This window comes from Alosa pseudoharengus, unplaced genomic scaffold, assembly GCF_046254945.1.
Source record: "Alosa pseudoharengus isolate Yale_2024_CS ecotype anadromous, Long Island Sound unplaced genomic scaffold, YU_APseudo_1.1 YU_APseudo_1.1_scf_8, whole genome shotgun sequence".
Taxonomy (NCBI): Eukaryota; Metazoa; Chordata; class Actinopteri; order Clupeiformes; family Clupeidae; genus Alosa; species Alosa pseudoharengus.
The window spans coordinates 38,442,293-38,461,029 of NW_027468870.1; the positions used below are offsets into that span (position 1 = coordinate 38,442,293).

Below are 18,737 nucleotides of genomic sequence, written 5' to 3' on the forward strand. Positions count from 1 at the left end.
AAAAGCATGACCACTGCTGTGTATAACATACATCGAACTAGAACAAGAAAATTTCATGTGTTATCATGTTTATGATTAAAATGTATTCGCTGACGCTTTTAGTCCTTGGTTAAAACATAATTCTCATAAATCTGTTTCAGTTGGTTTCACCTAGCTCGAGTTACCAGGCAGCCACAGCGCTACAGTCTTGGGGCATGAACATGGGCAGTAAGTGTAACGGCTGTAGCTGCCTGGTAAAGAGGTCTATGCGAAAATCGCAGGAATTCCCCTTTACTATTTCGGAAAATCATAGAGTGTTAATAATAGGGAAAAAATAAAAACAATATGCAGGTTACAAGGCAGCCACAGCACTACAGTCTTGGGGGCATGAACATGGGGGCTCATGAGCATGCCCCCAAGAGTGTGGTGCTGTGGCTGCCTGGTACAGAGGTCTATGCGAAAATGGAGTGGACAATGGAGAAAACGCTTAGCTTACTCCGTTTATGACAGAAATTAACTTGGTGCCAACATGTTGTAGAAACACAACCCACAGCACTGCCTTTGGTGCAAATCTCCTTTACTTTTGTTGGTTAGGCTATAGTCCGCTATTCACTAGGCTCACTGCAAGTGCATACACAATGTTTTTGGCCAAGTTTTGCTTTAATCCAGTTTACCTTCGTTTCTACCAGTCGTTGCTTTTTTTTTTCCTGCGTCGAATTGCGATTGAGTGCGCATCTAATGTAACTGGTGTCTCTGCGGAGACATCCACTCTCCATGTTTCATTTTTGCTGTTGTTGCGCGCGAACTAGTAGGCTACGATATGGGAAATGCTTTCAATACGATCTGTATTTCCTCTCCCGATACACGTAAAAAAAACAACGATTTCATAGGTCTACAACTGTAAGATTGACTCTATCGAGTGATGGCCACAGGAAAACCCACTCCTAATAGCTCGTCGCTTTACGCGCAAATGGTTGACCACAAACCAGAGGCTGAACCGTGGCGCTTAGCTATAAACTGAGGAAAAGGTTAATAAACACACATGTATTTACTCTACCGATACACGTAAAAAAAACAAGGTTCCATAGGTCTACAACTGTAAGATTGACTCTGACCGAGAGTTGGAAAACCCATTCACAAATTAGACTGTTAGCCACTGTTAGACTTAGCATTTCTTCTCCCGAAATAACTATGCTAGGGTAACATTACTTATAAGACCAAAGGACTGATTAACGTTGTTTTCATGAGAGAAAGTGATAGTTGTGTAACTTCAAAAATGTTATCAAGCAATTGTTATGGTAAATTCAAGTAATTCATGTACTTACCTTGATCGGTGGAGAGTTGTTGTTAGCTGGAGGGTGGTGATCTGCTGTTTCCCACGACAAGGTGATATCCAAGAGTCGTTTTTCAGAAAATATAGCTTTTGGCTGAGGATTGCTTTTGACAATGGAAGTGCTACTCTGAGAGCGGCAGGAATAATAAACTTCTGCTGCAGTTATACATATGATGTTTCCACTAGCATATGAGCTAGTTTACGGTTGATTTCACTACTGTCAAACAGCAATACAATAGCATTAGCTAAATAACTCGCAAATATGAGCTAGTTTACAGTTGATTTCACTACTGTCAAACAGCAATACAATAGCATTAGCTAAATAACTCGCAAATATGAGCTAGTTTACGGTTGATTTCACTACTGTCAAACAGCAATGCAATAGCGTTACACTTAAGAAACATAAAAATAGATCAAAGTATAACCTAAAGTTAGCTTATTTTCCCGCAATTACAGCAGGGTTAATCAGACAGCGTTGTATGCAGTCGTAGGTGACGTCACACAAACCAGCCAATCACACCACTGTTGCTGTGAAAGGGTCCACTTTAAATATTAAAACTTTTACCTCAGGCATCGCTTGAGCAACTACGCTTCAAACCACTGATCTATATGTTCTTTATAGATCAGTGGCTTCAAACCCAGCCGAATTCTACTCTCGACTTTGGACGAATGAGGTGGCGACACATCATCTATTATGACGTAATCATGCAGATCTGGTAACCCGTGCAGATCAGGTACCCACACTAGCATCTACCGGTGCCTGGAGTCTGGATTGAGTGCTAAGAAACTCTGATGACAGCGTCAATCATGAAACAACAAACAACAAACGGTCACTGTCTAGGACCACCGAGCGGATAATCAGCAGGGTCGCCCATCACAAATTCGGACTGTCTAGTCCTTCCAGTGCTCTCCAGACTGCCAGTGAATTCTCCGGGTTGGTCAGTTATAAAGAACTTTGTTGGTGTTGCATCGTGAAGACACAGCTGTGCACAGTTTTCACGTGGGTCATCTTTGCCCTTGGACATTTTCAGCCGGTTGGAAATTGGACTAATTTTATTATTTTAATTTTTATTTATTTTATTTATTAATTTGTTTGTTGTATGTCTTGTATGTCTTGGTGTCACGGGTACGCTGGCGACTACGCTGCTCCGTCCGGCATCTTTTGTGTTTGTTAGTCTGTGTCAATGACAATGTCTTATATGTGGAGTGCTTTGGGTTGCACTCTGTGCATGTTAAATGCGCTATACAAATAAATCTGACTTGACTTGACTTGACTAAGGTGACACTCCCACTTATGCAGACCGGAACTGTCCCGTTTTGCTCCCATAGTAACGAATTACTTTGCTCTATCTTGTTAGTAATCAAGGATCTTTGGTACAGTAGATGCTCAACAACTCATGACCATCTTATAAAGTTGCAGAAGACAACTTAAACTGTACTTAATGATTTCAATTTTGCAAACATCCGCTGCAATAGCCAGAATAATATTATAGTTACAGTTTTAACTGCATGACACATTTTTACTGGAGGCAAAGAAAGTCATCCACTCAGGTTCCTGGTGTTTCACAGTCTTAAAATAACTGTCGAGATAGAACACTGTTTGAGTATGATGATACCAATTACAAACACGTCAGTGTTGTTGTGTGTGAGGTGTGTCTAAACTAAGACCTTTGTGATGCAGTGACTACGTTGAGTGGCTCTCACTTGTTGACTGGTTGTGAAGAGAGTGAGAACAGCGCATGAGAAAACCTAATGGCATGTCAATCAATGTTCCTCTACTAGAACCTAAGAACCTAATGGCATGTCAATCAATGTTCCTCTACTAGAACCTAATTGCATGTCAATCAATGTTCCTCTTGGGCAGCCGTGGCCCACTAGTTAGCACTCTGGACTTGTAACCGGAGGGTTGCCGGTTCGAGCCCGATCAGTGGGAATGGCTAAAGTGCCCTTGAGCAAGGCACCTAACCCCTCACTGCTCCCCGAGCGCCGCTGTTGTAGCAGGCTGCTCACTGCGCCGGGATTAGTGTGTGCTTCACCTCACTGTGTGCTGAGTGTGTTTCACTAATTCATGGATTGGGATAAATGCAGAGTCCAAATTTTCCTCACAGGATCAAAAGAGTATACTTATACTTATATAATGGAATGTCAATGAAAGTTCCTCTTCTAGAACCTAATGGCATGTCAATGAAAGTTCCTCTTCTAGAACCTAATGGCATGTCAATCAATGTTCCTCTACTAGAACCTAATGGCATGTCAATTTATGTGTTTCTCTACTAGAACCTAAACGGCATGTCAATCAATGTTCCTCTCTACTAGAACCTCAAATAGCTTCAGCTTCAATCAATTTGACCAAAACAGACTGAGTTCAGTCAAAGTCCTTATGGGAAAGTCTAACCACTCGGCGGCAATCTTGGTAACGGCTTCGGGCAGTTATTTTGGGCAGATTACATCAATAATGCTGTTGGTTTTGGGCAGATTACATCAACAGACTGAGTTCAGTCAAAGTCCTTATGGGAAAGTCTAACCACTCGGCGGCAATCTTGGTAACGGCTTCGGGCAGATTACATTTGGGCAGATTACATCAACAATGCAGTTGGTTACTTACAGTACATTACAGGAAGGGGCGGGATATGTGTAGACCACTGCCACATTGGCATTACAAACTAACCTCATACATTTCTATGGAAGATTCTTTGAGTGCTCTTTGAGTCTCCTCATTATAAGGCGGACCTCAAACAGGGCCAGGGTGGGCATAGGCTGGGTTCAGTTTCTTTACTGGACCCTCAAACAGCTTGAGTGTTGTGATTTTAACCAGGAGGTAAGAGATGTCTAGCTTTTCATGGGCACAATGACCCAAGTCGGTTAGCAGGCTTGTAGCTGTGTGCTGTAATATGTAGGCCTTGGAGTTGTTCCAGACCTGAAGCAACACGGAGAAATGTTTGTAGATTGCAATAACTCGGCTCATGCATGTCAGCTGGGTGTCATCATCTGTCATCATCAGACTTGGATGGGGGTGATTAATTAGATAGCATCTTCAATGGCAGCTTTGATGACAAGAGTCTGTTATCTTTGGACAAGCATGTTTGGCACAGGAGTGGTGCACCTAGATGAGATGAGAAGTTATCTCATCTCCAGGGCTATGAGGATACTCACAACAAAGAAGCATGTATTTGTTCCTATATCAATCATATTAGAACGTATCACTACAATGCATGAGTAATTTGATGGTTGAACTTAATGTATTAGAAATATACTCTAGAAAGTATATTAGAAATTCCGACCACTTCTACTACGTTAAGAAGCCCTGTCATTTAGAGCAGGTTAGACCATAGTGAAGTGTAGTGAAAGAGTGACCGACCCCTTAACTGTCTACTGTAGGTCAGTGGTTCTCAAAGTGTGGTGCGGGCCCGGAATAGAGACATGACAGGTGGGGCATGACAGGAGGAAATGTGTCTTTTTTTTGTGCCTATCTTTATTAATGCCTTTCTTTTTTGACAATGATACATTCAAAGCAAAATAGCCACACACCAACACAGGAGTCATAAACAGGCCTACAAATGAATTGAAACATCAGACCCAGGGGACCGGGATGGGAAATGTAATGTGGAACCACAATGTGAAAATAATATTTTAACGTTACCATTTTGCTGGGATGATGGGGTCAGGTGTTGCTTAAAAATTCCCCTCCTCCAAAGTGGGTAATGACGGAAAAAGTTTGAGTATCAGTGTGGAGTCTAGATAGAGATGAATTGGAACTACTGTGGTAAAGGCTCAAAGCCAATTGGTAAAATTTTGGAGTTTTCCATTCCTGGAGAAAATTTCAATTACATCACAAGGGAACCCATGAGTGGGGCATTACAAAGCAGCATCTCGACTCGACTTTCTGCCCACTAGTAGGTTCAGGAGTTATTGGTGCACCAGACAAGCTGGAGCAGTTATTGGAGCAGACCGGACAAGCTGGAGCATATCCAATATGTTCTGGCACCAGGGAGAAGAAGAGTATCTCCTCTCCGCAGGACCTGTCGAGATGAAAGTCCAATATATCCACTGGAAAAGGCCCCATCAAGAAGACCCAATTGGTTCGGAAGAAAATTAAGCCAGGCAGCCACCAGCAGGCTGCTCACGAGGCCCTCTCCACCAGTGTCTGTGATGCAAGAGTCTGAAAGTACAAAGTCAGTGCTAAAGATTGGACTGAACTCTACATGGAACGCTCCGTCCGATGGCAGTCAGCCAAGTTAGCTGGAGGTCCTAGTGCGACTCCATGTTATTGGTCGTCAGTCCTCATCCCAAAGTTTCTGACGGGCCTATGTGATCATGACCCTGAGCTGGATTGTGACACGGGCCTGGATGGGATAATGAGCATGTCCCTGATTGAGTGGTGTACAGCGATATATCTGGCGGAGAGATTTTGTGCCCTCTGAACAATGAACATGAGGAAAAGACAGAGAGATTTCACATCTAGTATAGGCTAGTAATTACATTGGTAGACAGTTGACAGTTGATCAGGACTTATGAAGCAAAAATCTCAAAAAGGTTTTTTTTTGTACCTCAGACAGCTCACTTAAAGTGTGTATGTCAGGTTAATTTTTTTTTTTTACAAATGAAGGGACATGAAGCAAGATAGTAGTGAGTAGTGATTTTTCTTGATAAATCAACTTTAAATACAATAGAACAATATTTACAGTTATTTTTATAACTGAATTTATGAACATTCCAGACACAGTGATGACCTCATAAGAGGGAGTCCACCAAACTTGAGGTGAGGGTGCCTAGGTGCCTCGTAGTTAAACACTGCCATAATGCAGGCGCGACATGATTGAGGGGCATTTCTGTGGGGTACATATGTGCTGCAGCTCTGACAAAAGTGGGTGGAAAGGTTTCCTCAGTTTGTAATCCCCCGAGTCCTGCTGCTCAATGTCCCTGTGTTGGTGAATAATTGCAGTGCATAGGAAATGTTTTAGCACAGACGGTCCCTACACTTGACTGTTCTCCTTAAGCCAGTACCATCACACCGGTGTGACAGGAATGTTGCAAATTTAACATTCTAAGGGTTCATTGAATTTAACCAGAGCCATATAGATAGGCTATATCTATAAGGCTCTGAATTTAACATGGAATTTTAGAACCTTACATTGATGCAGAACAGAATCTTCTGTTAGAATGTTCAAAACTCTCCTGCTTAACTCACAACTAGGCATTTGCAATGATTGCAACTTGATGTATTGATCCTGATGCAACAGTATATGGAAATATATAATCTGATGTAAAGCACAGACATCAGCCAATGCCAGAAAACCATTCGATTTAATAATGGATGGTGTGCTGCCAAATCACTATAGAAACAGAAAAATGGGTCAAGGTTTCTATGCATTTAACATTTAGATGAAGGGGAGAATGCAAAGCAGTTTTCATGTCTGGTATGTCATGATCATAAGATTGTTTTTCTGAATATTGCCATTTGCCAGGGTAAAATATCTTTGTAACCTTTTGAGATGTTCCATTTTCCTGGTTGTTTATTGTACACTTTTCTCCTAGCATTGAGCTTTCTTGTATAACACTAATGTCATATTGAGACAGTCTAGTAATCTGAAATGCACCTCTACTTTTTGACTAAATTATTTATTTGAATCATTTACATAGTGTGTAGATTTACAAATTGAGTGGTTATGTCTCTGTCCAGGTGGAGAGAGAACATTTTTGACATGGTCATAGGATTTTTATTTCTTGCTCTTTTACTTTTTCTACTTTTTTCACTTTGCACAGCATGGAGTTGCTGTCACGATCCCTCATTTCACTGCTTTTTGTTTCTACGCAAATATGCAAGTGACAAATAAATGTCTTGAATCTTGAATAGTCACTTCAGTAACAAGGGGATGTCAAGTACAATTTACTGGTAGACCTGTTTTCTGTAAGATCCTGTGTGTGTGCGTGTGCATGTGCGTGTGCGTGTGCGTGTGTGTGTGTGTGTGTGTGAGTGTGTTTGAATCATTTTTTTGTGTGTGTGTGTTTGAATTATTCTATGTGTGCGCGCATGTGTGTGTTTGGGCGGGGTCGTTTGGTGTTGCGTATTCTGCCCATTTCCTACTCCTCTAATGTCCTTCAGGTGACACCCTGATGGTTCCCTAGTCCCCCTGTGATAATCATTTATAGTCCACACTTGTGAAATGCAGTGTCAGCAGTGACAGCTCCCAAACTCCTAAAGGCAGCACATAAATAATACCGAGCCAGGTGGATGACAGCTTTCCACACGTCCAGAGCATTGTGATAAATAAATGCATGGAAGTCTGTCCTGGCTATCCTCACCAACAAAAAAACAAAAGGTAAATAAATAAATAAATAAAAAATAAATAGTTTTTGAAGTAAGCTAATAAGGGCTTAGTTGTTGTATTATCTTCAAATGCAATTGGTATATGTTCATTTAAGAAAACAAAAAGAAGTTGATGATGAATTCCCTTCTCACAGCTGTGGACACATAACATTTTTATCTTCTGCGTGGCAGTCACTCTGTATACTCTCTCTCTCTCTCTCTCTCTCTCTCTCTCTCTCTCTCTCTCTCTCTCTCTCTCTCTCCCTCTGTCCCTGCAGTTTAGTGCAAATGAAATTACTGCTACCTCTGTTTGGCCCAGTTTCTTTCTGGCCAGAGAAACCTTTACGCTTCCACACCATTCTTCCCCATCCTGTATGTTAATACCATAATGTGAATTCAAATGGTGGCTGTTTTGCACTAGAATGCCATTATCATTTCTTAAAAGGGCACAGTGGCTGAGATAGTAATGTCAAAGTGATCTTCATAGAGGGGCTCTGTCAGTTCAGGTTTATCCTATCCATTCATCTTGGACTCTTATATTGTGTCTTCATTTCAGGGCCTGGCCAGAGAGCCCGAGTGAGTATGTGGGGATTTAGGATCAATATTCAACAGGGCAGATACAGAGTATGGCTCTCTCTGTGTCATCAGTTCAGTGGACTAGGTCCTGACATGTCTTTCATTATGGAGACTGAGTAGCACATCAGAAATGTATATGTTTCTGATTTAAGCATGGCTACTCTGTGTGTCCTCTACTGCGTTCCGTCTGAGTTATCGATGTGGATGCTAGACAGTCATAGCGCGTGTCAGACCTCAAATCATTGGCTCACAATTAATATCTATCTGTAGATATAACATGTTGTGCTGTCATGAAGTAAAGATTTATAGCAGGCCAATATTTGTTATCTGGATGTAAACCAGTATATGAAAAAATGATAATGGCACAGGGGCACTCGTGTTTTTCATTTATGTTTGAGAACCGTGTTGAAGCTTTTCACATTTTAATCTGCCTTTTAAGATTATAATTACAAATAATTACTCTCTAGACAAGAGTATGTAGAGTCTTTCAGTTAATGTTTTATGAACTTCTCCATAATGTAGCATTGTTATTGCCCTTGGAATATAATTATTGCATTATTTGCGCTAGAATAATAGGCTACTATAAGTGAGCTCCATTAGTCTAATGCTTCCTTGAGATGTTGGGCCTGAGACTGGCAGGTTGCGTTGGCTGACAGCTGGAAGGAGTCCCCTGCCAACTGCCAAGCAGCTGCTATCAGACCTGACATTTTGGTGTGCCATCCCTCAGTCTTGGTTGGAGAGCCCAGGGTATCGTCTGGTGGCAGGCCTCTAGTCTGCCACTATGGCCAAGTGCTTGTATCCAGGGCTGATCAGACCTCCCTGTCTGTCTAAATGTACATGCTCAGTTTGTTTAACAGAGCCTTTTCTTCAGTGTGGGTTGGTACACATATTCTCTTTATTAGTAGGTGCTATAGCCACTATAGAAGCCACTATAGATGACACGGAACCATTGTTTTTCGTCGCCCCCTGCCGGACTGGACCCCCCAAAAGGAGGGAAAGGTGGACACAGTTTTCTGTGAATATCTCGATTATACCTTGATTGAATATCTTACTATACACCCTCTGAATGTATGCCAAGTTTTGTGGAGTTCTGTTCATGGGAGGCCATACAATAAATTAATTGGTGTGGCACTGAGTGGCAGTCTTCTTTTCTAGTTATGAAATAGGTAGTGTCAGGTTTTTGTTCTTTATTCTCACACCATTGCCACAATAGCTATTTTAAAGTATTCACAGTTTGTGCTTACGACTTGACAACTTTATGACTTTGATGTCATTTATCGATGAATCAACTGCCATCTGATACTTTTACTTTAAAAAGCCATGCACTTCCTTTCTTGGTATAAACACCTTTGTTAAAAATGCAAGAAACCCAAGAATGAAACCAGGGGGTAAGTGGGTGTCTCATAATGTAGTGTTCAATGCACCAGAAATGGTATGAACGATGTGACAGCGTTGGTAAACGACTCAACAGCAGCAAAACATGTTTTTAAAAGAAAAACCTGCTCCAGCCAAGTGTTTTTTTAGGACGCATCATAGACGGGCTCTGCAAGAAACAGATAACACCCTGTTGTTATCTTCACTTATTAGCAAATGGTTAGTCGCCATGCCGATTTATTGGTAGAGCTCTATACATGATGTAATCTGGGAATTGGGTTCCCAAGCACACAGAAGTGTTATACGGCAGCGGTGACAACAGCAACATTATGTTGGTCATTAAGGTTACAGTTGCACTTTAAGGCCATCAGTTAAGCCCCCCCACCCCCCAGGCTCATCATCACATTATCATCATATCCTCATAGTTATTATTATGGAGAAATTATTTATGTTGTACCACACAGGCTCATCATTCCTTTGTGTCTCTGAGGTGTGGAAACGCTCAGGAGCCTGGTTCTACAAGGCTCTGCCCAAGCACGTGCGGCCCATGAAGGAGGGAGTTCTCGGGTGCAGGGTGCTGACTGAGGAGAGGAGTGACCCCAAGGTAGCCAGCAGTTTGCAAATTAACCGTACCTTCAAGTGGGCACACAGCAAAGGTGAGCTGTCCTTGCGTTTGTGTAAAGTGTGTGTGTGTGTGTGTGTGTGTGTGTGTGTGTGTGTGTGTGTGTGTGTGTGTGTGTGTGTGTGTGTGTGTTGTAGCAGAGTCAAACAATGTAAGAATTATATAACAGTTATGTTTGTCCTTACACAAGCAGCACAGACACTGAACCCTATTGTGCTTCATTAATGGAGCATTTACTAGCTATGCTTTTAGCACAGGATTTTAAGTATAAGTATATACTCTTTTGATCCTGTGAGGGAAATTTGGTCTCTGCATTTAACCCAATCTGTGAATTAGTGAAATACACTGAGCACACAGTTTATATAACCAGTAGGCCTATGCATGTGCTAATACAAGCTGTAATGGTTTCAGTAATGCAGCTTCCATTTCATTGTTGTTTTGTTTCTGATGATAATGTTGCATGTAAAGGATCTCTTGAAATAACAGAAAGTTCATATAATCTACTTACCTTTTTTCACTTACCTTGCGATGCACAATACACTAGAACGTTCAGACTTGACGTCAGCCCGTCATCACACAGCTAGAATGACGCGGTTCAGAACTCTCTGCATGAAGCCTCTTCATGCAACAGTACATTTTATTGGTGGGGGAAGGAACATTCTGATGCTGTCAAGCAGCTAAGAAGGCACACACAAGAGTAGTGTTATAAAATCAAAAATGGAAACTGTCTCCTTGGATACTGTTACCCTGTAATAAACACAACACATGACATGCCTTGGCAGCATCAGTCTAAAAGCTCTAATGGAGAACACCCTGAAACCTTTGTTGAGGAAGATGATTAGGAATAGAGCCAAACCACTGAGTTTGATTAACCGGTCACTTGCGCTAGTTTTGTCCTCTCTGTCTTCTGTATAAATAACAAGGGCGTAGGTCTGGAGTTACAGCCTGAAGTTGCCCTTCTTAGCCTCTGCTGGTTAGCTGGAAATATCAGTAGTTTTAGGTGTTTCATGTTTTTTTGCTTTAAGACCAATTATTTTAAGCCCTCAGGACAATATAATTTGCCTTTTTTTGTCTGATTGAGAGGTGGATTTGTGAACGTTGCTCTCATTATGAAAACAGCTCTCAAGTCATCACAGATCCGTCATTAAAGTACATTTTTGCTTATCAGAATGCTCTAGTTGCAGTTCCGTGGGAGACCTTATGCCCAGTTTCTTAACTTGAGAGGTCACCTGTGCTCTCCAATTACGTCCAGGTTTCTGGCCATGCCAGGACAAGGATTTGTATTCTGTTTACTCTTTCTCCATTTTTTTTATAATGACATTTCATGAATGATAATCTCCTTGTGTCTACACAGACTGCATATCTGAAAACAAACATATGGAAAGCAGCTCCCCTCCTTGTGCCACGGCTCGTGCGCTCATGTCCGTCTAAATGATCTAAACAGTCATAAACATCTCACGATTACAGACAGTATTTTTCCTCAGTCGCGCTCGTTTATGGTCTACCCCAGCTGTCCATTTAAGTCGTAACTCTGAACATTTTATGAAAGGGTCTGACAGTTTTGCTAGCGGTGGTCACAGAGGATTGTACAGTAAGTATAATATATGATAAGTATAATAAGTAAGTATAATATATAGGGCTGTCAATCGATTAAAAAAATGTATCTAATTAATTACATACTCTGTGATTAATTAATCTAAATTAATCGCATATATAATTTTTGCTGTGAAGGTATTTTAAATATTTAAATTCAAATGAATCATTGAATAATCAGCATTAGTGACATTAAAGTTCAAAAACTCTTATTATTATTTTCACTGTTCAAATAATTGCCATAATAATCTATGATATGACCTAATAATGCTGAGGAAATAAATTCAAATGTGCTTCGTATTTTTTTTCACATACAAGGCATTTCAGGCCACAGATATAACCTAGGGGACACAATGAAAATTAATTAACACTCCCCTCAATGTCAACACTTATTTCTTTGCATTGATTTGAGACTATAGAGTTGATGAACTCCGGTGATATGCTAATTCCTTGCAGAGGACTTTATTTTCAACACTTTATTTTTTATCAACACCATCAGGCCATTTTTTAAAAGTAAATGTTCCAATCAAGGATCCAGGCAGCACGTTTTCTTCTCTCTCCTTCATTTTACAGTCTAATTTTTACTGACCAGAACGGCTCGGGGTCAAAGGTTATACGGAATCGATAATCTGCACTAATTTTTTTAATCAGTTATTTTTTCTCAAATTAATTAATCGAAATTAATCAGTTATTGACAGCCCTAATAATATATATTAATGTGGTGGTGTGAAAGAAGAAAATCTTCTATAAATGACCTCATTTTTATGCTAGAAGGAAACATCCACTCTCTTGAAGTACTGCTACTTGCACAAATGCCTAATCAAGGGAATTTAAAATATACGCTCGCAGGACAAGAGGCTATCATTTTGCAAATGCCAAGAGTTTCTCCAGCTCTGTCAGTTCTGTCACAGAATTGAACACTTTGAAAACACTGGAGGAATGAACTGAAAACATATTAATTTAATAAGCCACCAATTAAAAAAACACCAGTATCATGCCTTCAGCAGCTTTACCTGAGGCCTTATGCTGCGTAATATTGCCAATACTGCCGCAGGTACATTTCGTTTTTTAATTGGGGGTCTATTAAATTAAGATGTTTTCAGTTCATTCCTCCAGTACAGAGCTGGAGAAACTCTTGGCATTTGCAAAATGATAGCCTCTTGTACTGCGAGCGTATATTTTAAATTCCCTTGATTAGGCATTTGTGCATGTAGTAGTACTTCAAAGCACATACATTAAATGTTCAGTCAACTTTATATGACTTGGAGTAAGCATTCCTGCTTCTTAGCCAGAACCTCATATAGTAGTTTGTGTCCACAGAGGGACCATTAAAGGAGAATTCCGGTGTGATTTTGACCTAAAGTGTTTTGAAACATGATACCGAGTGTGAACGTATGTCTCATAGCCCATCTCGGCTTGTCCCCTGCACTCCGAAATCTGGCGCTAGTTAGCCGATGCTACCAACAAGGCGGTCAATGGTTGTGCCTCGGCATCGGCATAGCCATGCAAATAAATCACTGTTTTACACCATTTACGAGGCTCAATGTATCTCCACACTTCATTGGTAGACTTCCAAGGGCCCTGAGATTTAAAACGAGACATTGAGAACTTTGAAAAAGCACTGGTAGTTTACTTACAAGACGATTTATACAGACAGTATCTTCTCGAAGTTTAGCGTTTGCAGCCATCTTGAATTTAGTCACGATAAGTCGAGCGACGAGTAAGAATGAACAGGTATGATAAGGGATCAGATTCCAAACATAATTCTGTGGAAATGCATGGATTACAGTTTCTTCCAGTAGCAGCAACTGGAATCCATGCATTTCCACGGAATTATTTTTGGAATCTGATCCCTTATCATACCTGTTCATTCTTACTTGTCGCTCGACTTATCGTGACTAAATTCAAGATGGCTGCAAACGCTAAACTTCGAGAAGATACTGTCTGTATATATCGTCTTGTAAGTAAACTACCAGTGCTTTTTCAAAGTTCTCAATGTCTCGTTTTAAATGTCAGGGCCCTTGGAAGTCTGCCAATGAAGTGTGGAGATACATTGAGCCTCGTAAATGGTGTAAAACAGTGATTTATTTGCATGGCTATGCCGATGCCGAGGCACAACCATTGACCGCCTTGTTGGTAGCATCGGCTAACTAGCGCCAGATTTCGGAGTGCAGGGGACAAGCCGAGATGGGCTATGAGACATACGTTCACACTCGGTATCATGTTTCAAAACACTTTAGGTCAAAATCACACCGGAATTCTCCTTTAAGACTACAAAGTGAGGGAGGTTTCAAATGCATGTAGATGGACCAGGTGTTATGTGTGCCTAATGGTATGGCAACTGTCTTATGCTTGTAGTCACCGTGTGGCGTACACACCTAGTGCTCTCATCCAGCATGCGCATCTATATAAAAGCACTATGCTACTGTGTGTATTGCCAGTGGCAGATATTTCATCCACCTGCTAACCATTTGACAACCCACCATCGTCCATCCGTTCCTGTCAGCCCTACGAGGTGTTCTTTATTGTCTGAAGAATGGAGTTGTCATGTTATAGTGGGCTCCACATGTATTCTGGTTGAAGCTGGCCGACTTGATGGGACGCCGGTGCGATCCTGGCATGACTGTGGGGAAATCAGATGGTTTTGTCAGCTGGGTCTGTGACCCGTGTGAACTGCACGGTGCCGTCGTGACACGCGGTGGCGGATGCACGGCACACAGTAGGGCCGCGGAGCCACAATCTGGACCATAGAGGATGCAAACAGAAGGGAGGAGGCTAATCTGATGTCTGAAATTAAAAAGTCTGTGCACTGCTCTTGGCTCTTACCCAGCTGTTTGTGAATAACATTCTGACTATTAATGCTGAGGCATTTGGCCAGCTTCTTCTTTTTTTTTTTTTTTAGGTTCCTTAACAAACTGTGGGTTATCTCCTAGAACACTCATTGATGACAAATTGCTTTTAATTAAAAGTTTATGCCAAGGCTTGTTTAGAAGATTTGATGAACTGATGAATTTAGGCTACACATTAACATAACTGAAATTGAATTACAATGACCAATGAAATTGTCACTAGTTGACTGTCTTTAACTTTTAGTTTCTTTTTTCTTTGCTGGCGAGAGGATGCCTTTGCCAAGAGCAACAGCAACTATAAACAACAGTAAAAAGTTGCAGCTATTCTTTCTTTGCCTTTCAGCATTACAGCACTTCAAGGGTGCCATGATAACTCTTACTGCCAATTCAGCTTTCCATTATGGAACATTAAACACTGCTTTCCAGCCATCCATCCATCAATTATTGTAATCATGAATTAATTTGTCCATCCAGCTATTGACTTATTTTATTTATGTTATATTATAAACATAACATTTTACTACAGTTTGTAACATGAACAAAGCTTAAAACAGATGATCTCAACATGTCAGACACTCAGTGCCTCGGTAGAGGACGAGTGTTGCTTACTTTTCTTTGCAATATGGAGAAATATTATTCCAGCTGTGTGATGTGTGCAATGAAGGTCGCAGTCCTCTATTTCAGTATCCTATTATGTCTGTTTTCGAAAGAGCACATATAACCCCACACAAATAAGCTTTGGGGCTTATTACACATTTTGAAATGGATTTGACACGCAGGTATGATTTCACTTTTGCAGCGCAGTTGGGAGATATTGATTATATTGTATTGTACAGTTGCCTTTAACCGTAGACAAGGGGGTTTTAGACTGGTCTTCCGAACAATATCGACCTCAGGTTTAAAAGCAATGATCTGTTTTCCATGAAAAATCTATTTGCTCTTTGATCAGGTTTGGCCTTGGTCCAAGTAAGCCGCTCACTCTTGTTTTTTTATACTCTCCTTATTTCCCAAAAGTATTAGTTTGTTGAATGTTTTCGTACATGCATGGCACAATCATGGAGAGTATAGCAATCTCAAATAATTAGCTTTGACTTGAATTTTCCGAATGCATTTGATATTTTCCCGAGTTAATCTGCCCGGGTTAATCAGACTAAATTTATGTAAATTTTCGAAATGGCATTCATTTCAATTGCATAAAATGACTGCATCTGGTAGTCATAACGGATTTGGGAGGATAATGTAGCAGTTTGATGGCCTTTCAGAGCTAAATGAATGCTTATTTTGAAAAGGGGACGGCACAAATACAGAAGTTGTTACCGGTATTTGTTTGTTTGTTTGTTTATTTCTGCTTTCAGTGGAGTGTGCACTCTCATGTGCAGCCCATCGATCAGCCAGGCTGTATTATTAAGTGGATCAATTTACATTATTAAGAGTATAATTGCTGTTACTATAGTGGGAGATCTGAACCTGAACTAAATTTCCCATGCTCAATATTCTCCATGTTCCTACAGTATAAGTGTGTGTTATTTGTCAATAACAGGGACTGCACTGTCTACTGTATATGCTGAGTATTCTTCTGTAGATGGGAAACATTTTAGCTATTTGCAACCCATTAATTGAACTTTCCTCGCAATATACTGTATTCTTGGAAGTTTTTCAAAATAGAGTTTTACATGAAATTTGTGTAATGTGAATGTAATGCTATAGCACCTACATGCATATGACGCCTATATGCATATATATTGGGCTTTTTCTGCCTTTATTACCACAGGTCAGTGAAGAGACTGACAGGAGTGATTGGGAGATAGAGATGGGGTGGGATCGGGAAATGACACTTGGGCCCGAATGTCACAGCGCCCCCTGTAGCTCCTATCTTTTGCTGTGAGGAAGATAATGAAGGCCTGCTGTATGTGCTGAATACCCAGTACCCTGTATGCTTTACAGTATGTGCTGAATACCCAGTAGTACCCTGTATGCTGTATGTGCTGAATACCCAGTACCCTGTATGCTTTACAGTATGTGCTGAATACCCAGTAGTACCCTGTATGCTGTATGTGCTGAATACCCAGTACCCTGTATGTTGTATGTGCTGAATACCCAGTACCCTGTATGTTGTATGTGCTGAACTGTGCTGAATACCCAGTACCCTGTATGCTGCATGTGCTGAATACCCAGTACCCTGTATGTTGTATATGCTGCATGTGCTGAATACCCAGTACCCTGTATGTTGTATATGCTGAACTGTGCTGAATACCCAGTACCCTGTATGCTGCATGTGCTGAATACCCAGTGCTACTCCTACTCCCCACATGTTCTGTACTCAAGTGCCCTCTGCCTGAAGATGCTTCGTAGAGTAGGTACATATTTTACTCCAGGAGTGTGGACTTTCAATTGAGGCTTATAGAAGAATTCTGGGGCTGCTTAAATTATAACCCCCCAACACACACACACACACACACACACGTTCAGGGTCTAGATTTGGGAGGTAAAGCTAAAGCTCTTCCTCACATTGGGACACTTTAGTGCGAGGCCCCAGTGGCCGCCAAAATGGACTCTCTTCCGCGATAAAATACGGCACATTTAATGCAAACGCATTCTATGGACTCGGCAGCAGGACATTACCTGTAAATGTTTACTTGGCTCCCATCTCTCCAGAGGTTCCTTTGATGACGGCGAGGCGGGGCGGGGCGGAGGACTCTACTATGGAAACCCCTGAACATACTGTACCTCTGTGCCCGCTGCCTGAGCACCCGATGCGCACGAAGGGTTATTTTTTGGCTAGGGAATTAGCTGGAAGAACCAGCGAATCACACATGCCAATTCTCCTTGTCTTTACAAATGGATTTGAAATAGCGCATAGTACATCAGACATGTTGATGGATCTAAAAGAAGAGACAGGGGAGGAATTTGCGGGAGCTGGGCACAGGTTTTTTAGCTTGACATTGATTTGGCTGGCACACAGAGGCCTGACAGATGTATAATAAGCACACTCCTCTTCTCCGATGACTCATGCTGCGTATTGACTTGGAAGGAATGTAGGTGTTAACATCTTAGGATACAATGACGGAGAGTGTGAGTTCTTTCATTCGCCAGAGGTGCGTGGGCAGGATGAGTATGTGTCCTTTACCTAGAGTGGCTGACCACATAACTTTCTTTCACAGTGTGTGCCTTTAAACAACTGCAGCATTTTGTTGAGTGTGCTGCAGAGACCTATGTAATCCTATTAGATTTATTCCATACTGAATCCCATGTTTCTGTGGCATGTTGTTGATAAGTATCTGATAATGGAACATAATGGTGGTGCCTCTCTATGGCAGGTTGCTTTCCTGTTTTGACTGGTAGTTATAACAATTTTTTGCACGCTGAACTATCTTGTGTTTGCAGCACTGTGCTTTACCTGACATGTATACAGTAAATCCCCTCCGCCGGCAAGAGGACTTCAGTTTCACTGCTTTAATGTCCAAGTCGTCAAGAAGAACATCACATAACTGCTTATGTTTTTTAAATAAACTCTTTGTCATTGAACTTTACATTTGTGACAGATTTGAAAATGTTTTTAGTACCTGCTGTGTGTGGCAGTGTTGACTTTACTTGTTATAAAACATCCATTCACACATGGCAGAACTGTGCAGTAACACAGAAACATCACAAGCAGATGTCTTGTTCTATTCTTTCCTTGTGTATAGTTCTGTGTATAGTCCTAGTTTCATAGGCATGACAACTTTCTATTTTCTGCTTGTCCTCAACACACGTGTGGGCAAATGACGTATTCACCTTTCCCTCACAATGGCCTAGGTCTCAGCATATTGGTTGGTCACCCATTGCCCTTGCTGAGGCAATGACTTGAGCAAAGTTTCCCCTCTGCCTGGGTTAAGCACTTGCAACGTGGCTGGCGCGAACCAAGAACAAGGATTTGCTCTGACTCACTGTGCCAGAAGCCAAGCACAGAACAGGTTATTTTGATATTTTTAAAAAAGAATGAGGTAGGTTAGAGGTTAGAGAGGGATAGAGTGATGGCCAGAGAAGAGAGAGAGAGATAGAGAGATGGAGAGAGAGGGGTGGGGGGAGAGCGATGGAGAGCACCAGAGCGACTGAAAGAGACTG

General features: G+C 41.3%; 1 protein-coding gene across 4 annotated transcripts in view; it reads left to right on the forward strand.

Moving 5' to 3' along the window:
- Window positions 1-18,737, forward strand: part of doc2b (double C2-like domains, beta) — a 160,626-nt gene that overhangs the window by 23,565 nt on the left and 118,324 nt on the right. For all 4 annotated transcript variants that reach the window (XM_076274641.1, XM_076274638.1, XM_076274640.1 and 1 more), the window contains one exon: window positions 10,060-10,225. In XM_076274641.1, the coding sequence (XP_076130756.1) occupies window positions 10,060-10,225 (166 nt within the window). The remainder of the gene's footprint in view (window positions 1-10,059; window positions 10,226-18,737) is intronic.